At 35.8% G+C, this 24,102-nt stretch overlaps 1 protein-coding gene across 17 annotated transcripts in view; it reads right to left on the minus strand.

Annotated features, from left to right (window-relative positions):
• The window catches only part of DMD (dystrophin), a 1,205,254-nt gene that overhangs the window by 261,911 nt on the left and 919,241 nt on the right, over positions 1 to 24,102 (minus strand). For all 17 annotated transcript variants that reach the window (XM_061453343.1, XM_061453346.1, XM_061453349.1 and 14 more), the window contains one exon: positions 265 to 476. In XM_061453343.1, the coding sequence (XP_061309327.1) occupies positions 265 to 476 (212 nt within the window). The remainder of the gene's footprint in view (positions 1 to 264; positions 477 to 24,102) is intronic.

Genomic DNA, 24,102 nt, shown 5'->3' on the forward strand with positions numbered 1-24,102 from the left:
TGAGAAATACTTGTGTTAGAAAGGTAGGTATTCTTCCTGCAAGTTCAGCCAGCTATTTGTTATGACTGATAAATTAAGACTCATTTCATTCAAGGATTATGTGCCACGCAATTTAGACATTGTAAGTGAATTTCTTTCTAATATTTTTGTGGGAAATAAGGGATAAAGAGGTTGCTCTCAATGTGTACTGTGCAACAGTTAGAGGACATTTTCTTTAACAACCTAATTAACTCAAACTGAAATACTTTACTTCTCAGTAGTGACCTTAAGCTCCGTATTCTGCTTTTTCAGAGCTTCCACGGTGTAGGAAATTTCTTTCCATGACTCAAGTTTAGCTTTTGCTTGTTCAAGAACCTGCTCAGCTTCTTGTTTAGCTTCTAGCCACTGTGCTGAATCCTTTAACATTTCATGAAGCTGTTGTCTCCGGCTTTGGAGGTGTCCATGCACTTCATCCCACTGGCTCTGTATCTTTTCAACTGGTGAAACACAAAGGAAAAACAAAAGCTAAGTCACTTAAAAGTTCTTTTTTTTTTTTTCTTTTTTTTTTTTTTCATTTCTTCTGAGGGAGTAAAAAATATTAAAATCTTTTTAGAACTGATCATATTGGAAAGCTCTTGTACTTCTAAGCTGCAACTGCAACCAAGTTCAGTTTTACAAAGAACAGACAAACTGTTCTAGGTCACACAGTACGACACTATGTCAGACAGTATGCGTTTCAGTGCAAATGCAGCCAGAAATACCCAAAAGGCATTATGAAACAGGATCACATTTGAGAAGAAGTATCAGCAGTAATTTTTCTTTCTTACCAAATTAACACCAGGTTTAACATTTTCTGAAGAACAAGTCCTTTAGGTACTTCAGTAATATTAAAGATTTATTGCAAGATATAATTAATAGCTATACTTTCATTAAGGCAAAAGTTATCAGACTGCAAACGATGAAAAAGTTTCTTATATGTCCATGTTAATTATAAAATAATGATTAGCTTTATTCACTCTTTGAAAGAAATGTGATTTGCAGAAACTTAATAATCATTACAATCTCTGATAACAAGTGTTGGCTAGCATCCAGCATCAGACTCATCCATGGTAGCATAAAAAAAAACAAAGACCTAGTTGTCCAAGCAGTTTGACAAGAAAAAACAAACCAACCAACCAAAGAAATATACAAACAATAAAATATATGCAATGGAATAATAGGAAGTTATTTGTTTATTTATTTAATTCCCTGAGGTTGGTCAGCACAAGCTATATTCTTAATATTTTCTGGAAGACTGCCTCCCTACATTGAAAATACATGGGTCTTCTAGGGAGCAGAACAGAGATTCCTAGAGTTTTCAGAAAGCAATTAAAATTTGAATGGTAGTTCCAACCCTCCATCTTTCAGTGCAGGCTGAGAACAGTGCAGGCTAAAGACAAAAGGGATGAAAAGTGCTTCAGCAGCGAAAAGAGACTTCTACCGATCACTGCTGCTCCTTCTTCTAGAAGGGAGAAAGATCTTTCCATGGACTCAGCTGAAGTTTAGACAAAGAGAAGAAAACCCTTCAGCAACCCCTGCTCAAGCCATGGGTGAAAAACTGTAAGCATACACAGCAGCACGTTCAAGTCAAGAGAAATGCAAAAGAAAGTGCAAAACAACTGGAAAACACAAAGCACAATCAAATCAAAGCAAAGATAGCCTAAGGACTAAATACTTAAATTTAATTGGAAACAAATCTAACCCCCCATTTTAGAAAGCTGTATACAAAGGCCACAAAACAGCAGCTCATTTCTGTGCCCTATCTGGATGAGGATTTCTGATGTAAGCTTTAGGGTATACTTGAAGCAACAAAAAGATTGTGGTCTACAGGCAGGGTGAATAACAGAATTATTCTCAAACTGCTCAAGTAAAATCTCTGTGCTATGGCTACAGCATGTGGCTCAAGGGTTGTGCTGGAGGTCTACCCAGGCACTTTCCACAGTGTTGCTGGCATATGGCCCACAGCTGCAACCTGTTTCTTGCAAATCATTACTTGAGCTCCTTCCCCCTTAGACTCTGAGACATTCAGTGTGTTATCTGTTGATTCCTGGCAACCTGGAGATTTTGGTACACAGCTGGCAAAATTACAATAGTTTGTTTATGTCAGCTCTCCATGAAAAAACAAATGAACAACACCCCACAAAAAAAAAAGCAAACACAACAAAACAAAAAACAAAAAACATAAAAATACTAATTTTTTGTTTTATTGTAATTTTCTTTGTTGGTGTAGGTATTCGGGGAGAGGAAATTGAGAGATGAATGAAAACTGTTGCAAAACTACTTTAAAAGAAATATGGGTCTGTAACTATATTAATTCCTCATAATAGTTGCATTTAATAAAAAATACTGATCTTTTTATCAACAAAAATATTTATTGATGGATCTGTTCCATAATGTTTCATGAGATTTGTATCTAAGACAGACATACTAGCAGTCCTTCTCTAGGGGTTGTGCTTTTCTCAGCAAGACTTGAGTTTTTGTCACTGTTTAAGCCCAGACAGTAACTCAGAACCACGCAGCTGTTCGCTCACTCCCTCATTTCTTCTACCCAACTCCCAGTGGGATGAGAAGGAGAACTGAAAGAACATTAACCCCACGGGTTGAGTAAAAACAGCCCAGTAACTGTATAATATTCAATTACTATCACCAATAATAATATGATAAGGGAAATAAAAAGGGGAGAGAATACAATTGCTCACCACCGACTGATACCCAGTACAACCTGAGCAGTGATCCAGGCCTTTCAGGTGATCCCCCAGGTTGTATACTGTGCATGATGTGCTGTGGTATGGAATACCCCTTTTGCTAGTTTGGGTCAGGTGTCCTGTCTCTACTCCCTCCCCGTGTCTTGCGCCACTCCTCACTGTCAGAGCATGAGACTGAAAAGTCCTTGATCAGGGTTGTTACTTAGCAACAACTAAAACATTGGTGTGTGATCAGCATTCAACCTTAGTCAAAAACACAGCACTGCACCAGCTACTAGGAGGGAGAAAAATAACTGTTACAGCTGAACCCAGGACAGTTTTTCATCAGAAACCAGTCCTGGGATTCCGTGGTGACCAATTCTCCCATTCAGGAGGGGAATGAAGCTGCATAATGAAAGCTGTATTCAGGACCTTTCAGGAGCCCATTTACAAAAGTGACTATGAATACACAAGCTCCAAATCTATGAAAAACTTTTCCTTGTGAAAATAATTGGGTTATTTCCCTTAAATAGTCAAAAGAAAAGCTTCTGACATGGACACTTAAAAAATAATGTGCCTAATAATTTTGCTTTATTACAGATTGGAATTGAAGAGTTCAGGAAGTTATTAGGTACACCAAAAAGAATTAAAATTTTGTTTTCTTGAAAGACTGAGTTATAAAATTCACTGAAAGTACTTCAGTTGTGGATAAACACACTGTGACATCTACATAATTAATCTAGCCTTTATGAGCTGGAAGAGACCAAACAGTGCAGTACTATATGAGACAAAATACGTAGAGACACTTATTAGAGAGGCCTTTATAATTATGACAACATTATTTAGTTAAAGGTAACATAAAAATCCCTTCATTACTGTGAACTTACATTTTCTAAATGATGCTTCCATTTGAATGCATACTATTGGTTGGTTTGTAAATAACCAAAAATCCTCAAGCCTCTAAGGCTTAAAATATGAGAATTGGCTTCAAAAAATGTAACAAAAACCACAGTGTAAATCAGTGTCTCTTAATGATGGGTTTTGTTCCTGCAGATGTTCTTTAGTGGGATACACCTTCCCACAGAAGGAAAGGTGTATACCACTTACAGATATATGCCAAATGAAAAAGTTCATAAAACCCAACTTGAGTGTATATTGTGTTAGATCTGATCCTGGCAACCCATGAACCTCTCACCTGCAGTTAATGAGTTACTGACCACAGATGAGAAGGGTCAGAGAATTGCTATTAAATGATGTTGGACACTAGAATTTTTTAAAGTATTCTTAACATCATCATCAGGTTTTTGTACAAGGGCAATGGAATATATAAAAGGCTTTCTCTGACTCGGTATTAATAGGAATATATTTGTGAAAACATTTAAGAATGCTTTATAAGATAACAATGTGGAATCTCAATACAAAGTTCTTTCAAGCTAACACCCTTCCTTTGAAAGCTTATTTCTGTTGTTTGGTCTTCATAAAATCCTTAAGGTTATGATGAACATATGGGATTCAACATAGAGAAAAATTAACTTCTTCCAAAGTCCAAACAACCTTACCTGGAACCAGGAACACAAACTTAGAAACAAGAAATTAGTTCCATACCCATAAAAATAGAAGAATCAACGTCAAGAGAAGCAATTGTTCCAGAAAAGAATTTGTCCCAGTTTTGGAGAACTAAAGAAAAATTTGATCGCTACTTTGATCACTTGTATTTAAGGCCTTCAATAAGTAATAGTCACTAAATTAAAAAAAAAAAAATAAAAAATAACCAGATAAGGTTCTTGCAAAGATTACAAAATATCTGGAAACATAAGAACATTTAATATGGCTTAAAAAAGTAAGTTTTGCCAGGAAAAAGTAATGTAATTGTCCTTACTGCACTCTGAATTATAATAGCATATTAATGAGTTCAGATTCTGATCATCTTTTACATATTACTGCATCTACATACTGTGATGAATACATATTGAAAATGCCTAGATAGAACAAATCTGGCTCCATGTGCACTATTAATATCACTGTAGCACAGAAATATTAAATAATTAGTAACAATGACAAAAGTCTTTTTTTCCCCATAGTTCAGTAGTTTCTGAAGCAACTCAGTTTACATTGTTCATTAAAGCTAAATCCTGTGCCTTCTCCAATTCAGAGAGTAATCTCTTTTTTAATGTGGCACTTCCCCTCTGTATCCAGTTTTCTCTTTCCCTCTCTTTCCCCACCAAGTTTGGCAACAGCATAATATCTTTATTGTAAGAATCAGTATTTGAAATTATCTCAATGGGATTAATAAAAAATATCTGACAATTAACAAATCTAAACCAAGAAAAACAAAAAAGGTTATACCCTGAAGTGAAACCCAAACCCCATTAATTTCCTAATCACAGTGCTCCAGGCAGAAGTCCTCATTGTACTTCATTTACACAAGTTTTGCTGTTGCTTACTGGAAAGTTTCCCAGCATGGATCCAACTGCTCCCTTTCCAACACTGAACACTCTCAAATGAGTAATTTAGGACATAGCAATTGTCTACCAGTATGTAATTTCAAGGTTGCTATTCAATTTCTCTTTTTTCATTGCTACTATCCACTAACTGCTCAATAGTGATTATATCACTAAGATAGACAAAAGAATTTCTGCTGGACTGATCACAGATTTAGTAAGTTATTAGAAACAATAATAAAGCAGCCAAACACAAGATAACTACTTTTCAATCTGGTTACCATTGATTTAGTACATTGAGGGAAGAACAATGTCAGTGAAGAAGACTGCTGTCTTAAAATTCCGTTTTGTTTATCATTATATTATTATACTTTTTTTTCATAGTCTGGGTATTAATAGAGAAACAAAAACAAAAATACGTTTCTTTTTCTTTGTTAAGAGTTCATCTCATTGATAAGACAAATATAACTCTTCACTGAGTTTGCTGTCTGCTGTTTATAATGCAACAGCAGTGGAAACAACAGAGGAGGACTGAGAAGAAGCTATCAGACACAGGAGAAGTCATGTAGTCTTTAAACACTGGAGCAGCACACAATGGCTGTCACCAGTAATTAGAATGAAAATATCATGTTACTAGAAATAGATATCCTTTAGCTTATGCAAATACAAAGAAAGCAATCATTCCATGCCAGTTTGATAAGTTCACTGAATTCAGTACATACTCCAAAAAAAAAATAAAAAAAAAAATTGCACAAGTAAATAAACAGCAACAGAATTTGTGACATAGAAAACCCTCACTTCCCTTGTGGAGATTTACTTTCCTTGTCCAACAAATTACCTAAACTGCAGTCATTTTGCTCTGTAGGACAGTGACTTTCAAAAGCATTACTGTCAACATATTGATATTTTCCTATAAAAGTAATTTTTTTCACTGTAGGTTCATAGATTTGAAGACTAGAAGGACCAATATAATTTGACTTGCTGTAGAATATAACAATTATAATTCATGTTACCAAAAGAAGCTGCTGATACACTGATATGCTTTAGCTGTAAAATGAAAACTGTTTTATATGCATCTTTGAGTGTTTCAATTTACTTATAACTTGCAACAATGATCATGATGAAAAGACACATTGAGCTTGAAATCTAGCCAATTCTGAAAAATTACTTATGAATAGTTTAATATTTTTGTCATAATCTCTTGAATCATAAGATTCCCCCTCCCCCCCTTTGTAGAAATATGAAATACCCAAGGAACTGAAGATAAGAATAACCTCATTCCGAGAGTAGCCTTTAAACACTGAGGCAGCACAGAATGGTTGTCACTGGTAAATAGAATTAAAACATCAAGAAAACATTTTACATCCTCTGACAATTATGACAACTGAATTTGTCAATGTTAAGTATAACCAGTTAAGAAACCGGTGGGTGATTCACAAAATCTTGCTACAGAGCTGGATGCAAGTGTGTAGTTGATTGCCCTGGAAGCATACTACCACACCTTCAAAGGTATAAATACAAGATTTTTTAAAATCATATGCTATCCTGAAAATTATTCTTGTATCTCCCCAGAGTTTAAACCATTTACAAAGTTGTTTTCAAAGGTAAGTATACATTTATCCATATAAAGTTTAGTTTAGTTAAACTTTTGTGGCTGTATAGAACACTAGTTTTTCCAATCCTACAAATTTTAAGTGTGTCTTACAGTGAACAGGTCTTCTGAGAGGCATGATGGAGAAACTAGAAAATACAGTTTAAACAGAAACATACTAGGTTACTGCACCTTTTTATACTTTTCCCTTTCTTCCTAATTATACTAAACTGTATAATTTCCCATATAATAGGGATAAACAAATTATGAGAGAAACGTTTTTCACAGGGCTACAAGATTATTCTGAAGGCACGACAACCATGCACTACATGCAAGATTTTCTGATGCTTTCCCGTTTTTGCTCAGTTTTCTGTAAATCACATGAATGAAATGACAGTTAAAACACCACTTAAGCTTTGTCTTATCTTTTGGTTATCTTGCTTTTCATTATTGAATTGTTCTAATAAAAAAAAAAAAACAAACAACAAAAACAAAACAAAACCAAAACTTTATTTTTTCCCACCACCCTCAATAAAGAATTCATCTGAAGTTTTCTATTTGTCAGGATTTTTTTTTTTTTTTTTTTTGCTGAAAGTTCCCCACTTTTGCCTTCCAGGAAAGGAAGTGTCTTACCTGAGTCTTACTGAGTCTTATTCTTCAAGGATGAATCACTTTAATAAACCCTATCATACAACATCCCTTGAAAAAAGGATGTCAGTACTATTCTTACATGAATCTGTGAGAGACTAGTCTGGGGAGAACACTTAGATAGTATATGCAGCGTCAAACAAGCGTAAGTTTAGAACATTTATTTTCTAAATCCTGAAGTGCTTAAGAAGTTTAAAGGAACAGATATAACATCTGCTAAGTTGCTGCCTGTAGGCTATCATTATCGAGCGGAGCTGGATAGGACAGAGTATACAGTAGTGAACAGTTGGAGACAGCCTACTCAGTAGTTTATGCTTCATGTGTCCTTCTTTATCTTTTCCTGTAAAACAGTATTACTGTTAACCTTTTTCAGAGGCTTACAGAAGTCATCATTTTAAACAACGACCTTAGAAAGTTGTGGCAACACTTTAACTAAATATGGAAGAGAGTAATAATGTGTCATCTAAGACATTTTATACATCTCGACGAGACATTTTATACATCTGGAAGAGAGTAATAATGTGTCATCTAAGACATTTTATACATCTCGACGAGACATTTTATACATCGATGAGAGGATTTTGCCAATAAACCCCAAATTAATGGTGGGGTGGCAACTGAGAATTCATAGTTGTCTTTTATGGTAGTAAGATGTCAGATGTAGCTTTTATGCACTATTAAGGTATTTATAGAAACATTATTCCTTATCATGTATGTATCATAATGCATAACAACAGATTTTGAAAAATGTATTTATAGAAATTAAGCTCCACATAATCAAGTGAATGAAGAAGGGAAAGAAGGGAAGGAAGGGAGGAAGGGAGGAAGGGAAGAAGGGAGGAAGGGAGGAAGGGAGGAAGGGAGGAAGGGAGAAAGGAAGGGAAACTGTAAACCTGCATACTACTGTGCAGTATTCTAGTTTCAAAGAATATATTGTTATGAGGAAGGAGGGCTCAGAGCCTTCACTTGTCTTTCTGGAATGATGAAGAGCAATGAATATGTACCTGCAAGACCTATTAAGGCATGAAAGCCCTGGCAGGAAGAATGTTACCTTCCTTGAATTCTCAGAGGCTAAGAAAGACAAGTAATAAGAGAGATTTAAACAGATTTAAATGTTGGGTTTTTGTAAAAAAATACACAAACTTATGAAATTTTGTAGTTTGGTACTTTGGGGGGGGGGGGGGAATTATTTCCAACTATTGCAACTTTATGATATAATTTTGTTCTGTTTCCCTGGGGTAAGCCTATTTTTCTTTTATCTAAAAATCACTGCCATATGATCAAGCTAATGAAGGTCACTTTACTCCTTTTCAAGTGTCTGATCAAACAGAATGAACTGAAAACTGTCAAGTGGTTTCCACTAGGCACCAAGTGAATAATGCTTTGACACTCTGAAGCACGCTTTATACCTTGCTATATGTAGTGGGAGTTAGAGACCAGACTAAGCTGGTAACACATCTAAAGAAATCAGTTTCTTATAACAAGCAAAAGCAGCTTCTGTGACTGAGCACTGAGAAGGGCATGCAAGAGCTTATTATTTGGAAAACAGGTCCTTGATAAAGCATTCACAAGTTTGTCAGGTTTTAATAGATGTATTTATGTATATAATATTTATCATCTCTCAAATGAAGTTTTTGCCATAATTTTTTTCACTAAATGAGAAAGGGAAATGCTTATGGTATGTAAGATGTGGAAGAGAATTTATCTTGCATTTTAATATGTCATACAATCTGTAAAATTTTGATCTGAGAAATAAACACTTATCTTGAGAAATAAGATTCATCAGAATTAGTATGAAATAGGTAACAAACCTAAGTGTAGTTTTGTTAGAGGTCTATACACAAGTATTGACTAGGGGGATGTACAAACAGGTTAGGGACAAACTTCTGATATCTCTATATATAGCCACCAGAGCCCTAAGAAGTAGAGCAGGACATTTATGGAGTGATGGACTACCACAGTCAGTCCCACTGCTGAGGCAGGATAGAGTCAGCAGTGATTCATCAATGACCTCAGGAGTAGGATTCATATGGACAAGCCACCATAAGTTTATTATTTATTTATTTAAGAGACTCCTATATTTGGATGACATAAAAAATCTTTGTAGCAACATTGTACTAACTGGAAAAACAATTAATTTATTTCCTTTGTTGTACGTACAAAATAGCTACTGTATTATTGAATTTAGGTACTTTCTTAAATATTCATCATGTACTTATGAAGACTTACATTAGATTTAGGAATTATATTTAGACTGACAGAAGATATCCAAACTGGAGACACAGGATTAAGGCTAATCTGATTAATAAAATGAGTAGATACATAAGTAATCCAATCCTTTCAGTTTTAGATTTATAGAAAAATTTTCAAAGAACTTGATAGGAAAAAATCATTAATTTCTGTCTTTCTTAGTATTATAAGAATTAATTAGAAGAGACTAGGTGTTTAACTATTTAACTTGCCCAAATGTCTGATATAATTTTAAATCTAAACTAATTAATTAATTAAACTAATTTCTGTGCATGGATAATAGCTTTTGTAACAATCAACCTACTTACAAAATACTTAAGAAAACAATTCCCCCCCCCCCCCCCCCCCCGGAAGAAATTTGACTTGTCTGTGCCTGTATTTAAAAATGGGATATTAAATTAGTGAAATGATATTCTACTTTCTCTAAACATAAACAAGAATGCTATTAGCATTATTAAAGTACACCAGCTTTCATATACTAACATTTTCATGGACTTCCATACTTACTGATGCAGAAACATAATGGTAGGTCTGGCAGTCCTGAAACGTGTGAAATTCATTACCTACCTAATGAAGCATGCAAACAATGTATTTCAGAATTCTTAGAACCAGCTCACTTTGCATTGCCATCATAGGGTCATATTTACACCGTATATTTTTAATGTCATCAGCATGCTAACTCCTACTGAGTTTAAGCTGAGACTTGTTTTACAAATGTATCTGCATTTGTTAATATCTACACTGTCTTGATTTAATAGATCCAGCTCTGACTGTATGGGAAAGACTTTGGGAGATCTTAGTGTACCAAAATACCTAGAAAATTAAAATGGACTTTGGAATTCTGCAAATTGTGAATATCAGGCTCCAAGTTATTGAAACAAAGTTTTGCATACTGTTTATATTTCTGTTTCATTCTTCAAAAAGTAAAATTTCCTCAGAACCTACACTTACTGCAAAAGCCATAAATCTAAAATTCAAAATTCAAAGACTGCAACTGGCTTTGATTAATTTTACTATGGATAAACATAAAATCTTTTCCTTCTGTTATTTCACATTAAATATTATATGAACTATAGAATAATTTCATCAGAAAGCTAAGCTTTAGTTTTCTATAACTTTCAAGGTCCAAATCCTTACTCCTGTAATACATCCTAATTAAGCTGCATCTTCAAGGGTAAACTGGTACACTTTGTGAAATGGCCAGCAAGCAACACAGTGGTTCCTATTTGTTGGTCTTAACTCTGAGACCATCTGCTAGGCTACAGTTGTTCTTTATGGGAATTATGAGCACAGACTATCACAAAGCTTTTGCTGTGCCTCTTCTGACAATGTCAGATCTGCGCAGTGACTCAATTGCTTTACCTCCACAGCATGCACCTCTCTCTGGAGGTCAGCTGGGAGACAACTGTAGAGCTCCCTTCACTCACCTATGAAACAGGCACGGAAAGTGGGATCGTAGCAACAATACTGAGCTTAGCTCAGTGGATGAACCAAAAGAAGCCATCCATTTATCAGAAAAAAAAAACATGGGCTAAAATCACAGCATCATAGCTTTGACTTTTATTTTTGCTTCTGAAAGCAAAGAAAACTGCCAAATTATTTCAAAGCAGAGAAGTAAAAATGTTTCTTTCTAAAATAATTGTATATTCAACTTTAAGCATAAATGTCAGGCATTTTCTATCTGAACTGATTAAGTTTGTTATTTCACAACAGAAACAGAAAACTGTATAAATTTGTTCTATTTACAAATTACCAATTTCATAATCCCAGAATCACAGAATGGTTTGGGTTGGAAGAGATCATCTAGTTCTAAAACCCCTGCCGTTCGAAGGGACACCTCCCACTACAGCAGGTTGCTTGAAGCCCTGTCCAACCTGGCCTTGAACAGTGCCAGGGATGGGACAGCCACAACTTCTTCAGGCAACCTGTTCCAGTGCCTCACCACCCTCACAGTGAAGAATTTCTTACTTATGTATGATGTAAATTTCCCCTTTTTCAGTTTAAAGCCATTCCCCCTCGTCTTGTCACTACCTGCCCTTGTAAAAAATTCCTCTGAGATTTCTTACAGGCCCCCTTTTGGTATTGGAAGGCTGCTCTAAGGTCTCCCCGGAGCCTTCTCTTGCAGCTGAACAAGCCCAACTGTCTCAGTCTTTCTTCATATGAGAAGTGCTCCAGCCCTCTGATCACCTTCATGGCCCTCCTCTGGACCCACTTTAATAGGTCCATATCTTTCTTGTACTGGGGGCCCCAGGGCTGGATACAGTACTGAATAATGTACTGAAAGATAAGATATACAGCTTCCTCCATTTCTGGACAGATGACTAGAAATTCCAGCACAAACAGAAGCTTATAGACTCAAAATAGAGTGACATTTACAGAACAGATCATGTATTGTACCTGTGGTTTGGATAAAATAGTTACTTTTCTTACAGTAAGCTTCCTGATAGGAGAAAAGCATTAGATATCATAAGACTGTAAATTAAAGACTGTATTTCTGGCCAACACAAATACAAACTTTTTTTTTTTTTTTTAGATTTACATTTACACCAATAGTAAAATTGCTTTAATATTGAACTAAGTATTTCCAAAGGTGAGTCAATTCCTCAGGGCTATTGCTTCTATTTCACATTGACATTTCCATGTCTTACACCTCACTCTGCTTTCCCTCTCACATTTGTACCTATTTATTACATACTCCAGAAGATGCTATCAGTCTGATATGGGTTAATCCACACTTTTTGATGTACAGAAAGATGACCTTATGCACGTCAAAGTAAATATCCAACAGAGTCAACTAAGGAAGTAACATACACTGCAGAAAAACTTTTCTTCTGAAATTTGGAAAACATTTTGAGCATTTTGAGCATTTTCTGTGTATCCATACTGATCCACTTTTTTTTTTTCTTTTTTTCTTTTTTTTTTTTTTAACTAAGCACTGATTAGAAAATGAAGGTCCTATCATAAAAATGCTGGTATGTGAACTCATCAAGGAGCACAGCTCTGCAAGCATAGGGGCATGTTAGAAAAAAAAAAAAGTAACTTTTCCTATTTTTAATTTACAGAACTAGTCCTCAATGTCATAGGAAATGGGTCCCAAGTGATGAAGCCTGGCATGACATACATATATATATGTTTCTTAATAACTAAAAATGCTATATAAATTATAGCTATATTTTAGAAATACCCCCCCCCAAAAAAAACACAACATGCCATATCTGTCATCTGAGTCCACTATTTTAGCAGACTAATAGAAGAAAAAAAAAGATTGCCAATTACACCAATCTTGAAAACAAGAAAGACATAAGAACTTGTCTTTTACATCTAATCAGATGTGCTTCCTTGATCATGTTCTTTGTTACTCCAACACACATCACAGCATTCATGAGACTCATGAGATGCTAAATGGACTAAACTTAATCAATGTTAGACAAACCAACACACTTCAAAGTAGTTACTCTGATATGGCTGAAACTTGGCAATTTTGAAACTAACACACTACAGCTTTAGACTTGACATTGGGAAGCAGAGCTCCACATCCTGCTTGCAGGAAAATGTATAAAATGGAGCAAAGAAAATGTATCCAAAGAACAGATTCAACTATTAGAGACTCTCACAGAAGCACAGAATCTTTAGGGTTCGAAGGGAGGTCTGGCAATCCAGTCTAATCCCCCTGCCAAGGCAGGGCCTCCTAGAGCAGGTTACACAGGAACACGTCCAGGTGGGTTTTGAATGTCTCCAGAGCGGGAGACTCCCAGCACAGCCTGTTCCAGTGCTCTGCCACCCTCAGCATAAAGAAGTGAAACTTCTTTTGCTACCTTAATATAATGCAGCAGTGAAGAAAGCCAAATGTTGAAAGTGCAAACATTCAGAGAGAATCAGAATACTGGAAATGCAATGCATATTCTTGCAAAATTAGTGTATCTCCTAATCTGAAATACTGCACTCATTTCTACACTTAAGATAGAGCTGACATAAACACAGTCTGACACATCCAGGAAAAGCTTCAATGGCACAGACTTTGCGGTATGCAGGTTTCCATCCAATTAAAATATAATGAAATAAAAACTTCCAAATAGTCTGCTTCAGGCTTTAATTCCCATCAAACCCAGATGCCACCACTTTTTCACCATGTATCAATCAGACTGTTCAACATCTACTCTTCTTTGCTGTTACTCAGATAGGGATTGCCCTCTTATGGAACACTGTCTCACCTAACATGCACTAAACCTGCTGATAAAAGAGGAAATACGAGCAGCTAATCTTCAGAACTTGAATGCTATTTCCCTTTCTATCCCTTTTTTGGCATGATAAAGGCTGACACTATTCTATGAGCACTGCTATTTGTTAAACATGGATAGTAAAATTAAATTATTTGAATTATCTATAGTATAAGTCACCATAATGATGATTTGGTATACATAAGAAAATGAAACCAGCAGCAGATGCAACCACCCACCAAAGTCTTAGGACCTGTCTCACACACGCTAAGATGATATTTACTCAGCTTGGACTTGCAAAAGAGCTTTACAGCTGTGCAAAACACTCTCTTTGTTATCGGTTTATTCCCAACTCAAGCAAAAACTAAAACCATGATAAATTTATGTTAAGGATAGCCAAAGTAAAATCCGTAGGCCAAACATATTCCAGGATGCTTAACTTGATTGTCTGAGAATAACTGCAGGTTCCAAAACATGTTCTTTGTGTATTGAATTCACTTTAGAAAAAGAGATGGGACACAATGTACACCAAAATCTGCATTTGCCTGATATCACTGATTATGTGGCATCTAAATTTAGGTTGTAATCTCTGCAAGAGCAGGACCTTTGTTTCCTGTTTGCTCTCATTATTACAGAAAATTATGGTCTGGCATAAATGAAAATTTATATACTGTTCTGACACAGTTTTTCAAATAACTGTGGACATCAAATGTTGCCTATCAAATGTTGGATAAAATGTCAGTAGATGAGTAATTTGATCACATTCTGAAAACTATTTCTGAATAATTTCTTTTATTGTTATTTCCTTTTCATTTTGAGTAATTTCTTGCAACATAGCTTTTCTGTTTGCATCATCATGGATAAAAATAAAATAAAATGCATATTATCACTGTTTACATGTCTGCTTCTAGTCAAATTTGCATTGTGCTGTGAAACTATTTTTTCTAAAACAGTACAACCTTGAAACACTGGCCAAAACAGAAAAGACTTTGGTTTGTCATACTCAAAACAGGTCAAAAAACCTAATCTTCTGAACATGCATTGCAGGCAAAGGTTGCTGGTAAAGATATTATCCCACCTTATCTAAGAAAGAACTGAACATATGTAACTAAGACTTTTCTGGAATTACAAAGAAAGTCTATAGCAGATCTAGAAATTATTGAGATCATACTCACTTCTGATGATGCAGGAAGTTTGCTCTTACTGTATTTTCATTGATCCCTAAAGGCAAAAAAAAAAAAAAAAAGTCCCAAGCCCATACACTCTTAAACAACTGACCTTAGGCATAAGGATTAAGTCCGTGGTCAGTGTTTGGCAGGGAGCTTCCAACTAGGAAGAAAAATGAAGAATGGCAAATATTGCTGTGAAGCAGTCATATAGTTGCAAAGAAGGAATAAAAACCCCACTTGCTTTGCTGTGCTAGCCCACATTACCAGAAGGCTGCCTCAGTCTTTGCAAGCATTCTCTATTTTACAGCATGTGTATGTGGCTTTATCTTCATCCCAGTAAACAATAAAAACATAGCTAAAATCACATAGCTAAAATCCAAATAGTTTAATCTTAAAAAAGTATTTTGATGATTGCATAAATCAACTGAACTTCAACATTTAAAAGATCAATTAAAATAAAATTATTAAAGCTATTAACAAAAAAAAAAAAAAAACAAACAAAAAAAACCCAACCCAAACCTGTATATAGAGAGTGAAAACTAGGAAGATGTTCAGGCTTTTGGGGGTAAATGGGGTGCTTTTGTTAAAAATGGAGCGCTATAGCTCACTTAAAGAAAAAAGGGAATGCGCCCAAATCATATGATGGAATACTTTTGAGACTTTCAGACTTCAATCGCGTGAAGTCATGCTAGCATTTAGCAAGAAATAGAAACCTATCTAAAAAAATAAAATAAAATAAAAGCCCCAACAAAATCCAAAAAAGACCCAAACCACAAACAGAAAAAAAAACACCCCTCAGCATAATCTTGAGCAGCTACACACACAGATTTTAAGGTTAAACAGTAAATTTATAGAATTCCTAGATGGACCCTATAGGAACACAGCAATGGAATTTCATCAGTAGATAGGGAATTTGAATTGGTTATAAAAGGAGTCTTTAACTTTGAAAAAAAAATCTTACACTACAGAACACTAGTACAGTTATCAATAATAAGCCATTGTTTCCCTCTCACTTTTGGAGCTTAATCATTTTGGATATTTACTTGCAACGAAGATAGGCTGCAAGTATGGTATAAGTGTTCTAAATATTTTTAATGGCAAATTCTTAATACCACTCCTTTTAATGTAGAAAATGGAGTCTTTCTGCTTTTAATCAAAGAGAAAAAAAAATCCTTCTGATTATCTGGCCACTACATAAGTTAATAGAATGTTCTTCTGCCACTGACAAGATGCAAGTCAAACCTCTTGAGCATTTATAATCTTAATATTTTAAAGTATTATATATATGAATATTAATTAACATTTTGTAAAATGAGACTGAATCCAATTTTTAAATCCTATGTAATAACATCCACATTTTTTGCTGTAACACTGTAAACAGGAAGTCTCACATTAGACATAGGTAAACATATTGAAAATTCTAAACCAACTCAGTGTTTGCTTTATTGAAGAACTGAAAATTCTTGACAGCTTTAGTCAGTTATATGTTTCAAAAAATTATGTTAGCACTTCTCTAGTTATTTAAGAAATAAAAGAAAGACTTTTGTTTCCTGAGAAGTACTCTCAATTCACTTCACATTTGCACACTACTTAATTCTTAAATATTATTCAGAAGGGCCTAGAACTAACAGTTTTAGAGACAACAGAGTAAATTAATAGGACCCAAAATCTCATTCTGTGTGGCAGTTACTTACCTTCCCTTTACATTTTGGTAATAATACTTTTGCAAGTAAATTTGCTCCTTTCTGAAGCTACTGAAGCACTGGTCTTGTTAAACTTAAATAAAAAAAAGAATAGCTGCATGCAGATTTTTATCTATTAGAGGTTTTCACAAAGACTTTAGGTACAAAGGCAGACAGTTAAGTAAAAACTGTCTGTTAAAATATTACTCCTATTGGACATAAAGAAGGAAAAGATGACCCTAACACTATTCATAGGACTTATCACAGTAGGGGAGCAGAGGGTAGTACCTAGGTAAAGGAATTGCCTACTGACAGGCTGTAAATAAGACTTTCTGTAATTTCACATCTGCTCATGGTTCTGGGCAGCAGTTACTTTCACCTGGGTGAAAGTGATTGGGTAGGTTGAAGGAGACTGAAAATTTATATGCTTTGTCTGTTTCACTAAAATCACCTCTACCACCTGTCTCCAAACATTTTAAGAACAGAAGAGTAAACTGCAGAGTATTAAATAGGGTTGGATTTTCTTGACACCATCAATTAGATGTCTGCATTCTGACTGACCACCTGTATTGATTAACTTGGTCCCTAAATTCATGCACCCAGGGCTACATCGTACAACAATGTATATCCTGTTAGTATGAAGCATCCCCCTACCAAACCATGCTTTCCTTATTCAGAGTGGGAGTTTGTTTTTCCATTTTATTTTGTTGTTTGGATTTTCTTTTTGGTTTTGATTTTTGGGGCCTAGTCAAAATTATTTAAAGGCTTTTAAAAAAAATTTCTTTCATACAAATCTTTCTGAAAGGTCTTTTCCTCCAGCACAGCAATGTAAGGTTTAAGCTCTAAAGTACATCAGGATGACTAATAACCTTTGCATCTTGGCTGGATGGCCGCACACAGAGAGTTCAGTCAACGGCTCAATGTCCAAGTGGAGACCAGTAACGAGTGGTGTCCCTCAGGGCTTTGTGTTGGGACCAAGCCTGTTCAACATCTTTGTTGGTAACAGGGACAGTGGCATTGAGTGCACTCTCGACAAGTTTGCTAACAACACCAAGCTGTGTGGTTCAGTTGATACACTGGAGGGAAGGAATACAGACGGACCTTGACGCACTTGAGAGGTGGGCTGGTGCCAACCTCATGAAGGTCAACCAAGCCAAGTGCAAGGTCCTACCCCTGGGTTGGGGCAATCCCAGGCACAGCTACAGGATGGGCAGAGAAGAGATTCAGAGCAGCCCTGCAGAGAAGGACTTCAGAGTGTTGGTTAAAGAGAAACTTAACATAAGCCAGCTTCAGTGTGCACTTGCAGCACAGAAACTAACCATATCCTGGGCTGCATCAAAAGAAGTGTACCAGCAGGCTGAAGGAAGTGATCCCGCCCCTCTGCTCTGCTCTCATGAGACCCCATTTGGAGTACTGTGTACAGTTCCGTGGTCCGCAACATAAGAAGGGCATGGATCTGTTGGAACAAGTCCAGAGAAGGGCTACAAGGATGATCAGAAGGCTGGAGCACCTCCCATATGAAGACAGGCTGAGAAAGTTTGGGCTCTTCAGCCTGGAGAAGAGAGGGCTGTGTGGAGACATCATAGTAGCCATCCAGTATCTGAAGGAGGCCTACAAGGATGCTGGAGAGGGACCCTTCATCAGGGACTGTAGTGATAGGACAAGGGGTAATGGGTACAAAGTAAAACAGGGGAAGTTCAGGTTAGATATAAGGAAGAAGTTTTTACTGTGAGTGTGGTGAGGCACTGGAACAGGTTTCTGTCCTGGGTTCAGCAGTAGCAGTCATTTTTCTCCTTCTTGGTAGCTGGTGCAGTGCAGTGTTTTGACTTTCGGCCTGGGAACAGAACTGATAACAAGGATGTTTTGGTTTGGCCAAGGACTTTGTGAGCCTCATGCTCTGCCAGGGAGGAGGGGAAGCCAGGAGGAAGCAGAGACAGGACACCTGACCCAAACTGACCAAAGAGGTATTCCATACCATAGCACGTCATGCCCAGGAGGTAACTGGGAGTTAGCCGGAAGGGCTGGGAAACTGCAGGGTTGGAGGAGGTATAGGTCGGAGCTTGGTCGGGCTTGGGGGGCGAGTTATCGGTCAGCTGGTGCTGAGGTGTTGTATTCTCTTCCCTTGTTATTTCCTTTATCATTATAATCATTGGTGGTAGCAGTAGTGATTTGTGTTATACCTTAGTTACTAAACTGTTCTTATCTCAACCCGTGGGAGTTGCATTCTTTTTAATTCTCCTCTCCATCCCTCCGAGAGCAGGGGGAGGGCAAGAAAGGGGGGGGAAGTGAGCGAACGAATTACCTGACTGGGTTTAAACCACGACAGGGAAGTGGTAAATGCTCCCTCCCTGGCAGTGTTCAAGACCAGGCTGAACAGAGACTTGGGCAACACGGTCGACTCGTGAGGTGTCCCTGTCCCAGGGTGGTTGGTACAAGATGGTCTTAAGGTGCTTTCGAACCGTAACTATTCTATGATTCTACGATCTCTATGATGTAGCAAAGCTATTACTCAGGTTCTTGAGAATTTCTTGAAATGTGGAATCCAGTGAATAGAACACTGGGGTTTATTCAATAATTCAGCTTAAAAATATCAACAAGTAACTGGGCAAACTGTATACAAGTACAGTTTTCTCTTCCACTTTTCCTTCATAGTCTTGGTAACTACAAGTTTTACTACTGGATGACAAATTCCAGATCATATTTATTTTCTTTTTTTTTTCAAGTGGTAAACCCTTTATCTGTATTCAATAGCTCTAAGAGAAAACCGCATGGGTGGTAGTAGCAGGGAGATGACTGCTTTATTAAGATGACAAGAACAACAGTATAGCTGTAATTCACTGTTGAGTTTCCATACATTTTGCAGTGAAATTGATGACGAGTTGAAGATTTTGTAATAAAACTGTCAAATACAGCAACCTATTTGATAAAGGCTATTTTATGAGGTGCCACAGAGACACTCAGATTATTTTCAGATTAGTTTAAATGCAGTTTTCCTTACAGCCAATTATAACATATAGCTTTTCTTTTTTTAAAAAATAAACAAAAATCCCCAAACCAAAATAACTCTTCTGAAGGCATCCTCTATAAATTATTCATACATTTATGGACTTGGTTTTAAAAACTGTCAAGTAAAATTTCAAAACAAATCTTTTGGTCCCAATGTGTAATTCTTGATCAAAATATTCTTCATTTAAATGCTTGTATTTATGGCTATTATTTATGTATTTAAGATAATAGAATGTAATTAACCTCTTGATATTTTGAGAGTTCACTACATTTCACACTCTTGCTGAAGAAAGATGTATGTTACTTTGGCTTCTTATCAACTTGAAAGAGAGATTCTTTGGTCAGTAACATATTATTTCTTCACAGTTCTACAAATATTAATTTTCATACCTCATCTATTGCTTTCACAGCCAGAAACCACATTACAAAATTGGGATGTAAATTGCTAGCAAAGTAAAACAGCAGAAAGGTTATTCACCATTACCTTTTGCATGCGTATCAACACAGCAGTAGGAAGGCCTCCTATTTAAATTTCTTACATTTCCAGGATCTAGCAAGATCTAATACAGCCTTTGTAATTATGTCAGTATTTCTGATTCTAAGACTGTAATTTTGTTTTTATTATCTCTCAGTATATTTCTATATTGAGTTGTTACTTGGTTTATGCATTTTATACATAGCAACTGATGGATAATAAAAGGAATTTTCAAAGTTTAATTACTTTATCATATTTAAAGTTGCTTATAAACTCATTCAATTTAAAGAAATAACATTTTCATCAGCAGTAAAACAACGTGTTTTGGAGCTGTGATGCATTATGTAGAGAAAAACATTATTGTAGAGCAGATGGTTTTGTTAGAATAGAATGTTTTATCAAGGACATTATAAAAGCAGAAAGATATCTTGTTTTTCCCACAACTTTTACTCAAGAATAAATGTAATTATTATTCTTATGTATTCTCTAACGTATAAATTGCAAAGAAACTATGATTTACATAAACAGAGATTCAAATATAATGCTATGTAAACATAACATAAGCTTTACTTTATAGAGCCAAGTTCTTTTTATGTTGCAAAGCTTCAGCAATTTCATACAGATAATGAAGGATAAGGGGAAAAAGTTCAGACAAAATAATTCAATTGTATAAGCTTATCTTTAGTTTCTTTTCTTTTTTTAATTTCCCAAAGAAAGACTAAACCTACGTGATTGACTTTATTTACTTTTCTGCAGTTCTTCATAAAGGTCCTCTAACAAATGTCTTTTGATTTGCTTGATTCTGTATAAAATATTTACCTTTTCTTATATACAAATACTTTAAAAAGGCAGTAATGGTTTCTAAATATAGTTCAAAGTTTGACTTTACCAGGCATAATATACATATTTCTGCAAGCAGAATTACTTGAATATTAGCACAGAAGGCATAACCTTCAGGATTTTAATTCCAGCTGATGGCACATTAACCCAGCCTTTGAGCCAGAATAGCAGCTATCTTATAGAGTAGCTACAAGTCTTACTTAGTATTTATAATATATCTGTCCTGTGATATTGGCCAGATGATTGTGTAGGGTTTTTTTTTACTGGCCAGATCAGCCTTGCACTTCCTCTCCTTCCTGATGGAATACAATGAGTGGCTTTGGCACCTGACAATGTAACATTACAGAAGGCTGAGTGTGAGAGAGGTACACAGCTGCTGCAGAGGAGCACAAGTGGCACAGTGCTTATGCTCAAGTCATGAAATTGAGTAGACTGAATAGAGTACCCACAACTAAGACATAGCCATGGTAACCTATTTGTATTCATGAAGAGGGAAAAAATCCCACAGGAAATGGGATATAGTCTGTGGGTGAGGCAGTCAGGGAGGACTTGCAGCAGGACTTTGGCGCAAGGTCCAAGTATAAAGGAGAGGATGGTCTCTAGAGCTGTGGGGAACACACAGGTCTTAGCAACTGAAAGTTATCTGGTCCAGGGTTCAGCTCTTGCTGTGAGCAAGATTGCAAGGGATGGACTTGGGGACAACACAATGTGTGCAGTATGCGCTGGACTGCAAAGCAAAACTACTGCACTAGGTGAGAACACTGTGAAGCACAACAGGCATCAGAAGAGCTTTGTTAGAGAGCACACAGTTTGAGAACCCCAGCTATGCTGACCATAAGAAATGCTCCTATATTCAGGACAGCATAGCACTGTGAAGGGTAAATGCAGCAAGAACAAATGGATCCTGTCTATACAGGTATTTAGCAGGTCTAATTCAAACCATAGTGATCTCCTTTTTCTTCACACAACATGCAGGGGAAAAAAACATGAAATTAAAAATATTAAAATTACTATTGTTCTTTTAAAGAACAATAAGTACTTTAGGTGACAGTACATCACATTTAGCTTTTATTTGGAAAAAACTTTTATGTCTTATTGTAAAGTCCTACCATTTTTTTCCCTGGAAGTGTCATATCTCCTTAAAATTCGTAAGTAATAAATACCTCTTGAATAGTGTTTAGCACTACCTACAATTGTACAACTATAAACTAAGCATTAAAAAAACCTTCATGAATCTATTTTGCTACCAGAGAAGACTGGATCAAAAAGGGCCCTAAGCATTCTTTATCTCCCCCTACTACAGAAACACTGACCCTGTGTACTTCTGACAAGAAATATTTTGTTGACTTTAAAATTATTTCATTAACAACAGGATGATACCAGAAGATGCTATACTACAGCAAGATGTACTTGAAAGGACACAAATGGACTGCATCCTTAGTGGTACTTTTGCTGACAAAGATATTGACAGATTCAGCATAGAAAATTTATTGTTAGAGCAAAAATTAATCTTGCATACTTTGAGTTCAAACTCAACTAATAATTTTTGGAATTCTTATAAATTAAAACTAAGAAATTATCATTAAAATATAGCCACCACACCTCTAGCCACAGACGCAAGCTATCATATAATTGGGTTACTGCATACTCAGTCATAATTTACAGTCTGATAGCCTGCTTTCCTTTTTTTATCAGTATGAAAACCAGCATTTAATCTCTTAGAAGGCAATTTCACTTAAAGTGAATTGCAGTTTTCCTACAGAACAAAATTTAGTCATGCATGCAATTCACATGAGGATATGTAGGAATTATGCTTGCATTTCATGTGAAGTCTACAACTCTTATCATCGGAAGACTTGTCTTAGAATTAAAAATTAAAATATACTAGAAAATACATATGTTGGCTATGAATAAGGGTTATAATGTTAAGGTGTATGTATGCACTTCTGAATTCAATGGATTATGTGATTCTAAAATCAATTGCATGTCAAACAGAAACATATTCTTATGTAACATGTAAGCACTATCCAATTCTTCTCAAACTTCAAATAAAACAAATGAACTTTCTGTTTCTCTCTCTCTCTCAGTAATATGCTTCAAGGACAGGAAGAGAATAGCAGTTAAATAAAGTAATTTCATATAAAATGTAGTCTAAATAATATCTGTATGTGTTATTACAAGAGTGCAGTCCAAACATGAAATGTGATTTTGATACATTATGGTAACTATTTAACCGATGGAATAAAAAGGAACAGGTAATATGTGTGTGTGTATATATACATATATATATATATATATACACATATGTCTTTTTTTTTTTTTTTAATTAAGGGGATAGAGAATCTTAGCCTATGTATCAATCTTATGTATAAACCAGTTATCAGTTTAAGGGAGAGAACTGGAGGTATATCCAGGTCAAGTTGTAGAAACAGTTTGTATCCATCTGTAGTGAATTGGCTGTGTTTGGCTTAGTTCTTGCCTAAGTGCCACAGGGGACGTCTAGGATCATAAGAAATTGATTTTTTTTTTGTAGTTTTGAGTCCTGAGTACCCAAAATAATAACTGAAGATGTATAACAGTCCACAACAGAAGGCTGCTTTAATAGCAAGACCTTGACAATGTTTGATTCTATAGTGAGGGGTGTAAGGACACACAGGCATCGAAGGGTGACAGGACATTGTTGTCTTCTCTAAATTTCTTCTAAAGCTTTTTCTTCTAATTTTTCCACCTTAAACACACTTTGTTGATTAATTATGGAAAGGGGAACCATAACTGAAGAACTAATAAAGACTAGTGGCAGACCATCAGACTTGAGCATCTGCTGAGGGGAGATGTAAGAAGAGGCTGCAGTTGCACTACGAGGGATGGAATTGAAAGATTCTTACAAGCCTATAGCTATACTCTGTGAATCCCCCTTTTTCCTCCTTATTTAAGAATAAATGTATTTCTTCATCTATAGCAATCACATTCTGTATTTTTTTACAATGTGCTTCCACTATGAAGACAAGCAACACCAAATTAAGGTGAAAAATGTGAACTACATAATCACTGACTTTCACTGCCATTTATTCTATATGTGAT

Source organism: Pezoporus flaviventris, unplaced genomic scaffold, assembly GCF_033815535.1.
Source record: "Pezoporus flaviventris isolate CSIRO_AGI_PZ_B2104156 unplaced genomic scaffold, CSIRO_AGI_Pfla_v1 ptg000015l, whole genome shotgun sequence".
NCBI lineage: Eukaryota > Metazoa > Chordata > Aves > Psittaciformes > Psittacidae > Pezoporus > Pezoporus flaviventris.